Here is a 16,140-nt window from a genome sequence, read left to right as displayed (position 1 = left end):
GTGTGTGTTTAGGGGTATCACTTACAAACACATTGGTCACCAAGATCACACTTTGCTGCTCAAAAAGGGCATTAAAAATGTCATCCCACTCTAAGGGTGCAGAACTACACTTGTCACAGCCCCATCAAAAGATTATTAAAGCCTAAGGAAAGATGCCTTCAGTGGCCCATTTCTCACAGCTGTGGGAACTTCAGCAGCAAACCAGCACCAGCTGTTCAAGTGGGGAGAAACCATTTACCCCAAATCACTGGGACTTACTTAAAGAACTGAACATCACCAAGTGCAAAAACTGCCTACAAGGTACAACTGGAACTACCACATCTTCACCTAGAGAACACAAGAACCCTGTGGAAGCATTAAACTTCACATTAAATAAAATTAATAAAGAGTACTTACAAGCCTCCCAGAAGAGAAAGGCAAAGAGCTCCCAGATTGGAAACAGGCTCACAACAACTCCTAGCTGTGCTGGGAACCACCCCTTAACTTAAAGGTTCTGCACCCAGCCCTGAATATTGAGGACTTTCCTCAGTGTGTGGAACTCGGAGAAGCACAATGAGTCTTTTAACCAAAGCATCCTGCCCTGCAAAACTGGTTCAAGGTACCCCAAGGGCATGCCACCCCTCAAAAGCCCTGAGGCTAAAATGTGAACAGTAACACAGTAGTAAGACAAAGGGCATCCAAAAGACTTCCCTCTACCATCCCGGGAAACCTGCTGTTTTGTATGCTCTCCCCATGCTAGCCAGTGGCCAAAAAATAAGCACCAGCTGGCTTATTTCTTTAATAGACTGACTTTTCTGCATGATAACACCCAAGATTGAAAACAGAGGAGTTGCTGCTCTACTCTTTGATCACCTGAAGGATCTTCTCTCCCCCCCCCATTAATTTTCATTTATAACTTGCATTATCAGGATTCACATACTAGATGTATATAGGATTCTTTTAATACTCATTCTAATACTCAAATTAAGAGAAATATTTGTCATCAATCATCCATCTTTTCAACTGCCAACACAGGAGTATAGTAACTTTCTCTGAATCCTAGCTTGTTTTATGTTCTTCTGTGGCCAAGTGACCTCTAAAAGCTTGGAGAAAACTCTATGCCTGTCATAGCATAGGGTTTGATGGCCGTTTGAATTAGAGCTCCCGATTTCTTTCCCAAAATTTCATTTGCTGTGTTGATTAGGATCAAAAGCCAAGGGGAAGAATGCAGTTGAGGAGGACAGAGCACGCCTCCCCTTGTGGTACCCTTCAGGCAGGGAGGAGCCAGAAATCATACGCAGCAAGTAGTGCTCTGCCTCCCATCCTGCCGGGACTGATGGCAGCAGATCGGTTACAGAACTTCTTGCAGCAGAACGCCAGTGACTTTGCCTTTTCTTTGCTAAACCGTGTATGAGAAAGATTTTAAGTACAGTTCTCTAAAACAGCTCTTTTTAATTTGCTTTGTTAGTAACATTTTACTTTAACCATGCTTACTTGCCATGTCAGGTCTCCTATTTACCAACGAAAATAGATGTTTAGCACTATAAAGTCTTGCTGAGTCTGAGACAGCAAATGAATTCACACAAAACTGAAACATAATTACACTTTCATATTGGGACCAAATTCAACAGTAAGGAACCGGCACAACCCTGCTGAGAGCAGAGGATTGTTTAGAGGCAAATGACCGTACAATTTGTCTCAAGACCATTTTAAATATAGACGGAAAGGCAATAATGAAGAAATAAACAAAATGTCTGCTGCATGCAGCCATTTTGCATTTTTACCAGGGGAACTGAGCATCCCAAGAGCCTGCAGTACTTTTCATTGCTTGAGTCCCCCCTGGGCACCAGCTCAGTGCAGGCTGTACCCATTCACCTGCCCATTACGTAGAACACGCAGTTCATGCCAGTCTCAAGGCAGTTTAGAAGAGGTGGACAAGCAGTTAGTTTTAAGGGCTTTTCAAAGGTAACACTGCATTTGTTAGAAAACAAACTGTGGGTGCTCAAGCAACAGGCATTTGTGTGGTTTTCTCTCTAGCTGCCAAATATTTGAGCATTTTTGCTTGATCCTGTTGATTTAAAAGGGAGCAGGTCCAATCAATTGTGCAAAGCCAGGGATGAACCCACAGGGCTTTTTCCTAACTGAAACATCTATTGTACAATCTTCTAAATATATTCCAAAATGGGGTTTTTTTTCTATTATTTTCCAGTTCCACAGATGGTAGCAAAGAACACAATTAAGCTATATACCATACACGAACAGCTACCATGGGCAGCAAGAAAGGTTAGAGCATACAGTTTGTCCCTCTGCACTACATGTGTTAAAAGAGGTACAGAAAAAAGTGTCAATCTCCCTCTGTCCAGAATACTGCACCATAAAACTTTGGTGACTTAAAGCATCGTTCCTTCTGTAAGCAGTCCTTACCCAGATACATTTTCTGGCTTTGGACTATTAGAATTGGAAAGATAAATTTGCAGGATGGCAGTTATGTGAAACTACCCCTGCTTACGTGGAAATACTGATGGTCTAATTTAGCCTTTCTCACACACCAGTGTCAGTCCCCCAGCTGAAGTGGAGTTAGTCTTGATTTGTAACTTGGTAAATGGAGTTCCTGAGGTTTGTGGGATTTTTTTGTGGGGTTTGTTTTTTGTTTGGGGTTTTTGGTGGAGATTTTTTGGTGGTTTTTTTTTTTCCCAAAATCCATACTTTGCATGATTTCATTGTGAAAATGGGAAAGCAGTGCTTTTCACTTTCCATTCTCACATTTCTTTAGCTAAACATTTGCCATTTCCCTTTTTTCTGTCAAAATGCCTGCTTTCTGAAAACAACTTCATTGACTGCTAGTGAAACCAGTGGAAACCTGACTTCCAGCTACTTCTGTGCAGGTTTCCTGTAGCCACTCAGCCCAACACGAGGGGCTGGGTAGGTGTCCGAGTGTTCATTGGAAAGTTGATCCCCCCAGCTCACACTCCAACCCCTCAGCACCTCACACCCAATCAAACAACCAGCTCTTGGGTCAAAACTAAAAGGAAGTCCTGAACTTACACATCACCTTCAGCAAAAAAGGATTTTCTGTAGAAGCATTCCCTGCTACTCCATTAGCCTGGTTTTTATAAAACCTGTCTGTATTCATCTCCACCTTTCTCTGAGCCACTTGAAGACATAGAGATGGAAAGTAGTTTTAAGTCCAATTTGCTTACACTGAGTGGTGCTACTGCCTCACGGGGGGGTGGGGGGGTTGGGGGGGTGGTATGTGGACTATACATTGGTTACGTTCTAACAAAGAAGAGACTAATTTTGCCAGAAGAGCTGTAGTTGTTGTTGCTCTTCTGGTCTGGTATATGGAACAGATCTCGATTCTATCAGCATAAACAGTCCTACTCATTTAAATAAGGTGAATAAGATTTGACGGGGGCTGAATAAGCTGTCTGCTTGCAGAAATGTCAGTTGCAGTTTATACCTCATACTATTCAAACCACTGTGATCTATGTGACAGTATATCTGATAAAGAAATTACTACACAGTCAATTTTGGATCAGACATCCAATATGAAGCATTGCCTAAATGCAAAAAATCCTTAAGACGGGTCCTTTTATGGGCATGTGCATGATAAAAACATTATTCATGTCTGGCGGAAAGTCTACATCCAGGCAAATATCCACCAGGAAAGGAAAAAGAAAAGAAAAAGAAAGCAAGGTAGAATGTGTGTCACTGTTCCCAATGTAGCTCTCCAGCAAACGAACAAGTTGAGTTCATGGACTTTAAGAAATTTGTCCTTAAAAGGCTTTCAAAGAATCGTAGCTGTTACTCTGGGGCAAAATGTCTCCTGAAGTAGCTGAGTACTTGTAAAGCATGCATAGACAGATATTCTATTCAGAGATAACCAGACAAAATGAAAACAGAATGGAATGAAAGGAAAGTGAATGAGAAAATGCTGGTTTTAAAAGTTCTGGTTTATCCCTTTACTCTTCTGTTTGCACTACAGCAGAAGAGGCTCACCCACATAAAAATCAATGTGACACTAGAGGAGGCTCTCCGGCTTTACCAGGCTTCTTACTTCTGTTTGTGAAGCTGATTTCTGTGTCCAGATATGCCAGTGATCTGGATCTAATGCTCACATACCCTACAATTCAGATGAAACTTCATATCGTAATTACAAGCCAACATAACACATCCAGATTGCACAGCCTCTTCTACTGAGGATGTGGTGGAATATATTCTACTATCTCTGAAATAAGTATAGCTTTCTGTAATGCAACAAGGAACTGATTATTCTCAAGGACTCTTGCTCGCTTTTCTGCAGAGCCTGGCTGACCTGATTTTCCCCCCTTTATTTTAGAGGAGGAGCAGTACAACTTCCCTTGCTGATGCAAGCAAAGTCCATAAAATCAAAACTGAAGAAAATGCACACAGAAATACTGGAAGCTTGTTTGTATTCCCTCTATACTGAGAGCCAAATCTAGAGGACTAACTCACTCCTCAAACTCCCTTTCTTTTATTGGCAGCCCTGGACTGTTTATCTATGTGATTAAGTATATAAAGACAACTTTTCTTTTTCCACTTTAGGTTGCACTCATCAAAAAGATTACATAAAACAAAATTACTTTTACTAAAATTCATTTAAATATCACATATTTTACCTTCAGTAACAGTAAAATTTTGGTGCACTGTATACTGAAAATAAAGTGAATCAAACAAACCCAAATCCAATAATGATAAAGAAAAATCCTCCACAAAACTGGAAGAATGTAGAGTGCATACATCGAACAAACCATGAAAAATAAGGATTCCATTCAAATTTCACATCTCATTAAAGACAATTTGGCCATTAATCCATACGGGTTTAGGAGCAAAGGAGGATTTTCCAAGACAGATAAACTGAAATGATCTTTCTTTGATCTCCGAGGTTACGAATCAGTGACAATGGAAGATGAACAACAAGGGGCAGCACTACTGGCCTTTTTATGTGCCACAATGGCATCAGCAAACAACTACTTAATCAATATTTGGCCAGGGACACTGAAAACTTCCTTTTCAAATTTTAATTCGTAGTTGTAAAACAACTGTAGAGCAACCAGCAAGATAAGACATTAAACTGACTGCTTAATTGCCTTTTACTGTCCTAGTAGTTATATATGCACATTTGTAATAGTTCGTGAATCTTTATTTACTGGGATGAATAAATGACCTGTCAACAATTACATCAAACTCCACTAACTAAATAATCTCAGCACACGGCACACTTTAACTCTAATGTGTCCTCAGTGACTTTTAATTTCATTATGTTTCACTTTTTTTTCTAGGCAGAGTGATTTAAACTGAATTAGTTTAACAGCATGGGGCAGGAGTACTCCAGGGCAAGTAAAGTTAAACGCTGTGCTCACACTACACTAAACAAGGTCTTGTGGTGAATTATATTGCTATACATCATTTTTATTAGCCAGAGCTCAGTGTTTGGGGAGCACTTGGAAGTATCCCATATTTTTATTTCTATATTTTGTTCTTTCTCTAGCCACATGTGTTTGTTACATAGGATTTAAAGTGACATTTACATGGAGAAATTCACATTGACTGGCTTGCTCTGATTTATTGCTTTGCGTTTCACTCAATTTCTTCTTAAATTAACCAGAGAGCACTTTGTAGTTCTGCTTCATTTCCCAATGCAGTTTTATTACACAGCTCTGGGGACTCGTGATAATCTATCACTATCAACTTTATTGGCCTTCCTTTTCTAAACCCTGTTCCAACCCTTATCAATAAGTAAACCTAATATCAAACTAAAACTTCCCCAAGTAAGTGTTAAATAAAAGCATTGTCTTTGACTGATACAAAAGAAAATTAGTATTTGAAATCAGACCCAGAAAAAAAATCTGTTTTAAGCATTTCATCAGCATCAACTTTTACTTTCAGCATTAATTGCTAATTAGTTTTATATCTATCTAATTAAAAGCCCTTTCTGTCTGTCTGCTGATTCTATCACTACCTCTGTGTAAACACAGATGAAGAGATCCTTGCCCTCGATAAGAGTTTTGCCAGAGAGTTTCACTCAGGCTTAGAGTCTCATTCTTGTTTAGAGGGTACTTTCTATTAACAGAACAGAATAAATTTGGGCCCCATTCCTGCCTGCCCCAACCCACATGAGTAACTTTACACACATGAATAGGCTCTTTGAGTGGGACTTCTCACTGTTACCCACATACGAGGGCATTTGCAGAACTGGAGGTCTGATACCAGATCCAGTAAACCCATCTTACATCCTAAACCTGAGGATATCCCCCTCGAGCCGCAGTTGCTCAGCACATTGTAGAGCCAGTTTCAAGAAAAGCCTGATCTCTACCATGGTAAATTCCTACTGACGTCAAAGATTTTGCGATCATAGGAGAATCCAGAAATCCAAAGATAAAAGTCACGTTTCTGAATCAAGTCCTAGCCACACTGAAGTCGACCACCTGTGTTTCTTGCCTCAGCCTTTCAATAATGACAAGACTATTGGATTATTAAGATTTTCAGAGCAACCAAATAAGATGCAAACTTTGGTACAAATTCAAGTTGCTCTACTGCTGCGTGTGAAGCAATCCTGACACTTGCTAAAATACCATTTGCCTTTGTTCTAGATACACACAATTAGGAAAACTGGAAACGATGTTCACAGCAGTTCTGTTTGAGTAAGTGCCAACTCTTTTTAAGTTGAATAAAGTGTCCCTAAGATGGCAAAACATGCAAATCCATTAATGAAATCATCATTTCAAGAAAGGGATGTGATCTATCTATATATTACTTCAAAGAGACACTGCTAGAGTGAATAATACCCTTTCTTCCCAAAGCTGGAAGTATGACTAGCGCTTATGTAAGGCGATTAGTGTGCAGTTAGTCTGACAATTAGCTCTCTCCTCAAAGTCCCACAGCTTGCCTTCAAGACAGGAGGGCACAGGCTGCTCCTGGCATCTCTGTAGCAGAACTCTACTCTGAAGTCACCCAAAACACAAACATTTAGCAATGTTCTGAAAGCACTCAGCTTGCTGGGACGTTGTGCTCTCGCTTGATGGTGAGGTCAGCACTGATCGCTGAGGTCATCAGTCATTATGATTAGCTCAAAATAATGATTTGAGCCTGGCCCAGAATCCCACAGAGATGATGGGTCAGGGAGAAGAAAATGTATTTGGATTGTGTGGTAGCACCTACATTGGTATGTGCTCATGCAGCTCCTGGCTTTTCTATCCAGGACTGGAATCTCACACACTACTGGGATATGAGGAAAGAAAGGGGGAAAACACAGACAGAAAATACTGTTAGCACTATCTGCCTTGAGCCAAATCCTGGAGTCAATAAGGAGTTTTTCTTAATTAAACACTATTTTCTTGTCAGTTCCTGAGACCCTCAGAAACAAAATTCTGTTCAAGTTACATGAGCTGATTTCTTAAACCTGCTAGTGATGAAATTCCAGTCTCAAGAAGATAACTGCCTGCAGCCACAGTCAGCACTTTTCATTCAGTAAGTGAATCTTTACCAGGAACATTGAGTAGGAGAACTCTTTGTGTAAGACACAACAGTATTTCACACAGCAAATAAGTCCTCTTACCACGGTGCCCTGGGACAAGATGCTGCAGCAAAATCACAAGCCCTGAATCAGAAAATCACAAGCAAAATCTAACTCGGCATCCACTTTGCCCCATGCTCTGGCCACTAACTCAGCACTCTACAAGGCAAAATGAATGGGATGACTCAAAGCAGTATCTGGTGCCTGCATGCTAATCCTGTCCCTTAATAAACTGCCTTTATTAGTTTTACAACCTAAAAATAACTGGCTGCATGATACTGACCAACCCTAATCAAAACATCTGCAATCCCATCTAGCCTGAGCTACCCTTTAGATCATGTGCCACCACTTCAAAGCCTGTACATCAAGTCAGTAATTGTAACATTGCATCTAAATATTTAAGCTAGGGGCTGGTAGTCGCGTGTCCCATTTACAGTCAGCATCTGTCCCCTAATTCCATTACAGTACAAAGCAAAAATGTTTCTCAAAACTCGCAAACAGGAAAAGCATCACACAGCTAGAGAAGCAGCAGCAGCTTGAACTTTCTAGCTGCTGAGCAGGCCTTTTGTGCTGAGGTCCCTTTCCCCCCTCCCCGCTCCAAACTCCACATACACATACTAAAATAGGGGTGGTGCCGAAACTGTATTAATGTGAGCCTCAGGCACACAGAAAAAAAAGAAAAGAGGAAGGGGAGGGAGAGGGGGGGAAGGGTTTGGTCCAAGATGAAAGTAAGAAGGAAATAAAGGAGGCAATTTAGTCTGCTGTAGCCTGAATTGCTCTCAGTACAGCCAAGGGTAGAGGCTTGGGATGAGTAGGGCCCTTTTTCGACGGGTGCGCATGACTGGGGGAGGATCCGCCAGGACAGGGCCCGGGGGCCAATTCCGCTGGCTGGGAACAGAGGCCCCCTTTGAGGCCGGGCAGGGGGGTCCCGGCCCCAGCCCCAGCCTGCACCGCCCGCTTGCAGCAGGCCCGAGGACCAGCTCTACGCCCCATCGTTTGTGCGCTGAAAGCCACCGGTTTCTGCCAGAAAACAACAGCTATCTTATGAAGGGGGAGTTATCAGATTAGTCAGCAAACCATGCAGTACATAACTCCCACTAAAGGTACAAGCGGCTCCCTCTTCTGTAGCGGTTATGCTAAAAATATGCTCTGATGTGCCATATAAAGGCACAAAAGTTTCTCATGTTCTTTATTTATAGCTTATGCCTATAAGAGAAATTTATCATGCATGCAGAAATACAGATATGCTATTATAGAATTATCAGCTTCCTGATACAGACTGCAACAACAAAGGTTTTCATCAAATATATGTCCAAAATCAGGGTAGAGAGTGACATTGACAGAAGTGTTGAAATACTGCAAAGTGGGATGTGCGTGTGGCATCAGTAAACGTCAGCCAGAGAATCATATTTAAGAGTCTGTGAACAGAGGCTGAAACAGAATCACAGTGGGACGTATGAAAGTTTACCTACGTTTATATATACATGATGGGAGAAATCCCAAGCCAAATGACATACTAATTCTACCACCTGTTTATCAAAAATGTCATGTTTCTTTTCTCTCTAATCCCACTCTGCTGTAATTACTCCCCAGATCTTGAATTAGGTACTGTTAAAATGACAATTGTTATTCTTGCCCTCAGAAAAAAAGCCTGTCCCTGAGCCACCCAAACGCCCATGTCAAGGAGGGGATTTCAGGACACATTATCAAGTGTCCAGCACTGGATGTGTGCTCCTGAGCATGAGAGCAATTGCCCCCTCTGGACTCAGCCCCAGGACTTGCTTTCTGACTTATCCCACAGCCTTCCCTTCCATCTCCTTGTGCTCACACTCCTGCTGCTGGGACACCTGAGACCAGCACTATAAAACCCACGCATACTGCAAAAGACTCGGCACTTTTTTCACTGCATAGTGTGGAGCACTCCTGTGTAGGGCACTCAGCAGTGAGCTATCATGCAGGGGTTTTGCTGCAAACTGCCAGGATACCCTTCGGACATACGGAAATCAACCCTAGCCTCAGAGAGGGCATTCAGAGGCAGGCATCCTCTGCCACACCGGGCTGGTGGGTGCTGGCAATTACAATCCTGCAGCATCAAAATCCTCAGAAAAGCTGCCAGTTATTTCAATAAAAGAGCAGGATCTGACCTGATGATTTTTATAGATGGACTGAAATCAAAGGTCCTCTGCTGGCAGTAGCAGTCAAAACAGAAACTTTTTTGTTGGCCAGATACAGAAAGTAGCAGTGGAGTTATTTTATTGTGGGTGGGGGTTTTATGTGATGAGTTCACTGGAGTGCTGTCCCTGTAGTACCACACTATACACACACCATGTGTATGGTAATAAATCCTTTCTTGGGCAGCAGCTCTCACACCGCAGCATCCTGGCCACTCCGGTAATAAGATTAAGCAACAGCTTGCTAGTCAGGGAGGGGGGCACGCGCTGCTGTGGGGAAGAGCACGCTCTCCCTCCAAATGCCAAACCTTCCCAGTCCTGTCACTGAACAGACAGGATTATCAAACTGCTGTTTGCACAGAACTGGCCAGCCATGTTCACCCAGCACAAAACCCCATGTGCAAGAACAGGATAGGGCTGCACTACCTCATTTAGTCAAGGGCAGTTTTGCCACTGATTAAACTCAAAAGAACCAAAGTAGGACACTTCCACCCACAGAAAGTGAAGGAGAGGTTATGTTAGAGGACAGAATGCAGCCTCCTCATACGACCGTGCTGGGGAGCATGAGCAAGTCCCTGCCTGCACCAAGGCACTGCCAGTCCCAGTGCTTTTCCCACAGGAGTCTTGGGGCTCCACCAGGCTGGATGGACAGCCGTGTGCGCAGACACTGATTTACGGTACATCAGGAGCCATGCTTTAAAGAGTAGAATCAAAGAATCAGAAGACTGTTTCAAAGAGAAGTAGAGGGGTAGGTTCTACCTTATACAATATTTTTTCTTCTGCTGTCACTATTAATTACAGTTTGTTCCATAAAGCAGGGATGTTACCAAGGCTTGCTATCTTCTGTTTCTAATCTCTGTTGAGAAATTCGGGAAAGCAGAACTAGTTATTTTAACAGCTAGGGCACTGAGTTTAGCTATTTTTCCCTTGGTGCATGTCCATCTCAGAACAATTCCTCTGTAGAAGGAAACACTGGAAGCAACTCTGGACCCATAGAGGGGTCCCCCTATACAGGCAGCTAGGCTGGGCACTCAAACTGCTTTCTGGCCTTAAAAATCTCTTACTTCCTTAGCATCTTTCTGCCTGTTTGTATTACAAACTTGTTTGTATTACAAAGCTCCTGAACACTTAAATAACAGAGTTGAAAACTAAGTTTTAGGAAACGCAGGTTTGTTCTTACTCAACAAGGAGATACCCGATTGCTAAAGCACAGGTTTCAATTGTCCTTCTTGAATGGCACTCAGCACCTCCAGATGTCTAGAAATGATAGAAACTTTTCTAGGTAAAAACAGCTACTTTTTCCACAGTGGAGAGTCCATAAAACTGCGTGGAGCATCAGCTATTAGGGGCTCATTGAATAATTCATCCCTCATTGCAAGCCCATAATGTCTTTTCTCAGCCTTTTGTGGGGCTGTTTTCTCTTCTTTTCTCCTTGAATTATAAAAAGGTTGCCTTCTTTTGTTCACATCAAGCTGCTGCTAGCTGAAGCTTTGTCTGTGCAAAGCCAAAGTGTGAGTTTCAATGGACTCCCCCCTCTTTGTTTTCCAAGTTCATCTCCAAGTGTAGATTGTGTATAGAAGGCCTTCTTTGTAAAAGCTGGAAAAGTTGTACAAATGTTTGACCAGCTCATTTGGTACTTTTGTCTCGCCTTCTCCAGTGCCTGTGCATGTGCTGGGCAGCCACTTCCATGCACAGGCAGCCCAGTCAAGGCCCTAGTCTGTCCCTTGCCCTGGCCCAGCTGGGCACAGAGCCGGGCACCACTGCAGTAGCATCAGTGGCTGCCCCAGAACAGGCTTTTGCCTTGTTCAGGTTGCAACCTCCGTGCAGCCGCTGGCCAAGCACCAACACAACCTTTTCCCAGCAGTTTTAAGAGGAGAAGAAATTAAACCTGTGGCTCTCTGCCTTGCCCACGGCTGCAGAGACTAGAGACACCATGGCCTTTGGCTTCAAGCACCCGTTCTGTGCAGCTGCAGCTTTCTGCTAGGATTGGGCTGGGAAAGCAGCTCCGTCACCGTGCCAGGGCTCCACTGCCGGCTCCAGCCCTCCCTGCTCCCTGGCCCCATCCCTGCTGTTGAAAGCCAAACCAGTGACGAACCCCATCTTTGCCCCGACTTCTGCGCCATTCCCACACAGTTCAGGGTCATAATGCGGGGACAGGATGGAATGGGATGGGATGGGACAGCCGTACTCCTTGCCCTATGCCATCTGCTGCACCGGCCCCAGGACAAACGAGCCCTGGGGGAAGGTGAGTGACACCCACCAGCACCTGAGGCTGGCACTGGCCAGTCTCAGAACTCCACGCAGAGCAGGGGGAAATGGGACTATACCTCTTTCGCTGAGGATGCCGTCAATGCTGTGCTTGGCCTTCTTGTCGCCTTCCTCCACATCCTTCCTTTCCAGCTCAGCCTCCTCTTCCTCGCCTTTCCCAAACTTGCTCCGCAGGATGCGGCTGATGGAGCTCACTTCGGGGGGAGCACAGAGCTGTGATGTGGCTCGTCCTCAGCAGCCCCCCGCGCCGGCCGGACCGGGGAGAGAGAGCCCCAGCAATGCCTCTGCCCCCGTGTAACCCCGGCCACTGCCATTCAGGGCTTTGGGGGGCGCAGCCTCCCGCTGCCCTCCCTCCCCGCTGGAGTTTTCACAGGCACCGTCCCGCACAGCGCTCCAGCTCTGGCACAGCGGCCAGATTCTTTCCCCGAAGCCCAGGCACTGGTGATGAGGAAAGCCCACAGATACCCGCACAAACACCGCTGCAGCACCGTGCGCGCCGCCTCCCCCCCCCCCACAACAGCCGACCGGCACACGGCTCCCAGCGCCGGGTCTCCGGCAAGCCCCGAGCCCTCCGGCGGCAGCAGCCCGGCGGGCAAGCGGAGGGAGAAGGAGGGGAGGGAAATGCATTTGCGATCTAATTGAAAACACCCCCGCCGAGCGCGGGAATGACCCCGTAACGCGTATGCCGGTACTAGCATGATAACGCTGACCACTGCATGGGCACCAGCCCGGCCGGGGCTCCTATCCCTCCGGGCACAGGGCTTGCCTCGGATATCACGTTGCCCTTCTCGTACTGGCCCCAGCCCCGGCCCTCCGGGACGTGTCTGAGTCCCCGCCGCCCCGTACCTGACGGCACCGTGTTGCGGTCACACACACCGTCCTTCAGCAGCTTGTCCCGGATCTCCCAGCTGAACATGCCCGCGTTTTCCCGCTTGTATTCCTCGATTTTCTTCTCAACATCCGGCGTCGTCACCTGCTTCAGTAAAGACAAGGCGAACGGACACAGTCTGAAGGGCCGGGAGCAGCCGCGGGAGCCCGGGCTGCCGCCGCCGGGACCCCAGCGGCTGCTTGAGCCTCCCCACTGCCCCGTACCGCTACCAGCGAGAGCCGGCAGCAGCCCTGCTTAAAAACCCGTTATAAAACATCCCGAGGAAGGGCAGGTTAAAATCCGAGGGGACATAACAGGTAACAACGAGTCCGCGGAAAACAAGAACCCCTCGGTTTAAACGAAAGTTCCAAGAGAATCCTCTGGGATTACAGAGGAAGGAGGGATCGAGCCCTCGGCAAGGAAAATCCCAGCTCAGGCAGCACCCGCTGCCATGCCGCCGAGAAGAAAGTCCCGGGGAAATTCTAGATCGCGATTAGAGGAGGATTCCTTGTCAGCGAGGCTCCAGGTCAGGGAAGTTTCGGCTGGACAAAGTTAGCAGCCCCAAATAAAAAGTAGCGAAATTAATGACTGAGAGCTCCAAGTACCAAGGGGTTTCTTCGATGGCCTCATGATTTTAAGATACAGACGAAACCAAACCAAACAAAGGTTCCCGGCTGGAAACAGTCTTTCTTTCGGGTAACACGCTTATAAGAAATTATCTCTAGTCCTAACACCGAAAGGTAAAGTTCAGGCATCACTACCTTAGAAGTGGCAAAGTGGGGGGAAAATAAAATAGCATCAACTTTAGTCAGAAACTCAAGCCTTTGCTTTTGTGGGAGTGAAAACTTATAGGGGGAGGAGGCTGATCTTGAGACAAGGATCCATATTTGCCTGCATTATTGTGAGCGCAAACTTTTTAGCGGCGTAGCTATAAATATACACAGCTTTGGGGAAGACAGAAAAATAAACAGAGCCGGGAAGGAGCAGCAGGCAGATTGGACAGGCAGAAATATGGATAAATCTTTCGCGCTTCCCAGCGAAGGAAAAGCGGACCCGATCCCTCCGCGCTGTGCAAGCATCTGGCATCTGATCGACAGCTTCAGCGGCCCGGGGGCACCGAGCCCTCCCGACGCTGAACGTGGGGCTCTCGGGGCTCCGGACATCTAGGCGGTCAGAAATCGACCCCTTCCGCCTTAGTTTCGTTTGAGAAATTATTTCTTAAAATAACGTTTTCATCATTTAATAAACCAAAATCAAAACAAAGCCATCGCCACGAATTTCAACTGTATTTTTTAAAGCTTTGATAAACATGAGAGCAACAGGCGGTGCTGCGAGCGGTGACTGCCTGCGCCCACTCTGGAGCCGCCCGGTCCCCCCGGCCCTCCCGGGGTGCTGCCTCCCGCCAGCAAGCGCCACGGTGCCGCCACCCGCGTCTGGATACCGGCAGGGTCTGCCCGGCTTCGGGCGGGCGCGGAGGGGCTCACCTTGGGCTTGCTGCCGCCGATGGCCCCCGGCCGGATGGAGCCCGTCTCCTGGTACCTGCAGAGAATTTTGGAGACGCAGCCGTGGGACACTCGCAGCTGGCGAGAGATGACACAGGGCCTTATGCCATGGTGGGCCATCTCCACTATCTTGTGTCGGATATGGTTGGGTAAAGGCCTGCCATTGATAAACACTCCTCCGAGCTGATTGACTCTGCCCTGGCCTAGAGGAGTAGAGACTAGAAAAGGAGGGGAGGGGAGGCAGGAGGGGGAAATGGCGTTAACGTCTCCTTCGGACCCTGCTGGGTCTTCTTTTTGTTACTGTTTTTTTCTGTAAGGCAACTAGCCGCCACCCGCCCCCCCCGCCGCCCCCCCCTCCGGCCGCCCCGCAGCGCGCCCGGGGCCCGCCGGCGACTACAACCCTGCAACGCTTCACCTGTTGCGCTAGCACCGGAGCCGGGAGTCAAGGCCTGCCCGACTCCCGAGGAGAAGAGGGAACCTGGACGGGAGGCCCGCGGTCTCCCCGGGCGGGTCGGGGCCGGCCCTCGGCTCGAAGGGAGCGGCTGAGGCCCCGGTCCTGCCCCGGGCAGGAACTGCGGGGCTCCCCGGTGCTGCGGGGCTCTCGCATCGCAGCGGCCTGGAGCGAGAGAACCGACACTTGCAGCAGCCCGGCCCAGCCGGGACGTACCCTCTCTTCTAGAGTCCCTGTCGATTTCGATTGCATTGCTTTTATTTGGTTGGGCTTTTCTTCCTTTTTCTTTTTTTTTCCCAACTTTTTCCTCACTTTGCGCTAGTTTACCCTAACTTTGCGCTCCCCGAATCGCAGCCCTTCACTCTGCAAAGGGCGGAATTAGGACCCGCTGCACTGCCGACCTCACGGTCTGTTCTCCCCTCTCGCCGGCCGGGATGGAGCTCTCCTGAAGTTACAAACCTGCCACTGGCACCAGTGTCGGGACAGAGAAACTGCTGTTCAAGCCCTGCCGCTGGACGGCGGCTGTGACAGCCCGGGAGATGAGCCGTGAGGATGTCCCGGCAGCCCTCCGTCCTCCGGCTCTCGAGGTGCTACTTTGTCCCGGCCTCCCGGCACGGAGTACTTCTCCCTTTCCTGAGTGGCAGCAGAGCGGGAGCGACCTTACCTTCCAGCGGGAACCCGCTGCGGGGATAGTTCTGCCCGGCCCCGGGTCTCATCATCCTGGGGACAGCTCCAGCCAGAGTTGTCATCGCGGCGGCCCGACAGGGTTATATCCAGGTGAGGGCTGATCTAGGAAGAGACCCGCGCTGTCAGCGGGTCCCACCGAATCAGCAGCGGTCCCGGGAGGGGGTGGGGGATGCCGCCGGGGGGCGGGGAGGAGGCAGCTCCGCCGCTGCCCCTTTGTCAGTGACCCTCGCTGCCCCGTACCGGGAGGGCTGGAGCAGGAGCCCCGCCGGGCGGCGAGGCTGGGCTCGGGGAAGGGAGTTCGAGCAGGGGAGTTCGGGGGGGCGGCGCCGGCGGTGTCCCTGTCCCCGGTGCAGCGGGGAGCGGCAGCCGCGGGGCCGGGAGCATTTATCGGCTCCGTCCCCGGCGAGGCTCCGCGGCGGCGCCGCCGCGATTGGCCGCCGCTGCCCGGCCCGGCCGCGCCGCTCCCGCTGATTGGGTGAGTGGGACGGCTCTCCCGCATCGCCCCGGCCGCCGCGACGGCAGCGTGACCGGCACGGCACGGCCCCGCGCTGCCCGTATGGGACAAGCCCTCTCGCCGCGGGCAGAGAACGCCCGGCGGCGGGGAGCTGTTCGGTGCCCCGAGGGCAGCCCCGGCCCCGGAGAGGGGGCACCAGCAGGAGCCTGCCCGGCCCTCGCAT

General features: G+C 48.1%; 1 protein-coding gene across 5 annotated transcripts in view; it reads right to left on the bottom strand.

The window, feature by feature from the left end:
* Positions 1 to 15,814, bottom strand: part of PAX3 (paired box 3) — an 81,081-nt gene extending 65,267 nt beyond the window's left edge. For 2 of the 5 annotated variants that reach the window (XM_031050107.2, XM_005150219.3), the window contains exons 1-5: positions 15,704 to 15,814; positions 15,441 to 15,565; positions 14,308 to 14,543; positions 12,802 to 12,931; positions 12,015 to 12,149 (exon numbers count right to left, since the gene is read on the bottom strand). In XM_031050107.2, the coding sequence (XP_030905967.1) occupies positions 12,015 to 12,149; positions 12,802 to 12,931; positions 14,308 to 14,543; positions 15,441 to 15,525 (586 nt within the window). In that variant the 5' untranslated portion in view covers positions 15,526 to 15,565; positions 15,704 to 15,814. Of the gene's footprint in view, positions 1 to 12,014; positions 12,150 to 12,801; positions 12,932 to 14,307; positions 14,544 to 15,440; positions 15,587 to 15,703 lie in introns of those variants that run through there. The other 3 variants (XM_005150220.3, XM_031050110.2, XM_005150218.3) reach the window with 2 other exon arrangements.
* Between the last annotated feature and the right edge of the window lie 326 nt (positions 15,815 to 16,140).

The sequence above is a fragment of the Melopsittacus undulatus genome, chromosome 6 (genome assembly GCF_012275295.1).
Source record: "Melopsittacus undulatus isolate bMelUnd1 chromosome 6, bMelUnd1.mat.Z, whole genome shotgun sequence".
In the NCBI taxonomy this organism is placed as follows: domain Eukaryota; kingdom Metazoa; phylum Chordata; class Aves; order Psittaciformes; family Psittaculidae; genus Melopsittacus; species Melopsittacus undulatus.
The sequence above is the reverse complement of the archived record's forward strand: the minus strand, read 5'-3'. Positions and strand labels throughout refer to the sequence as shown.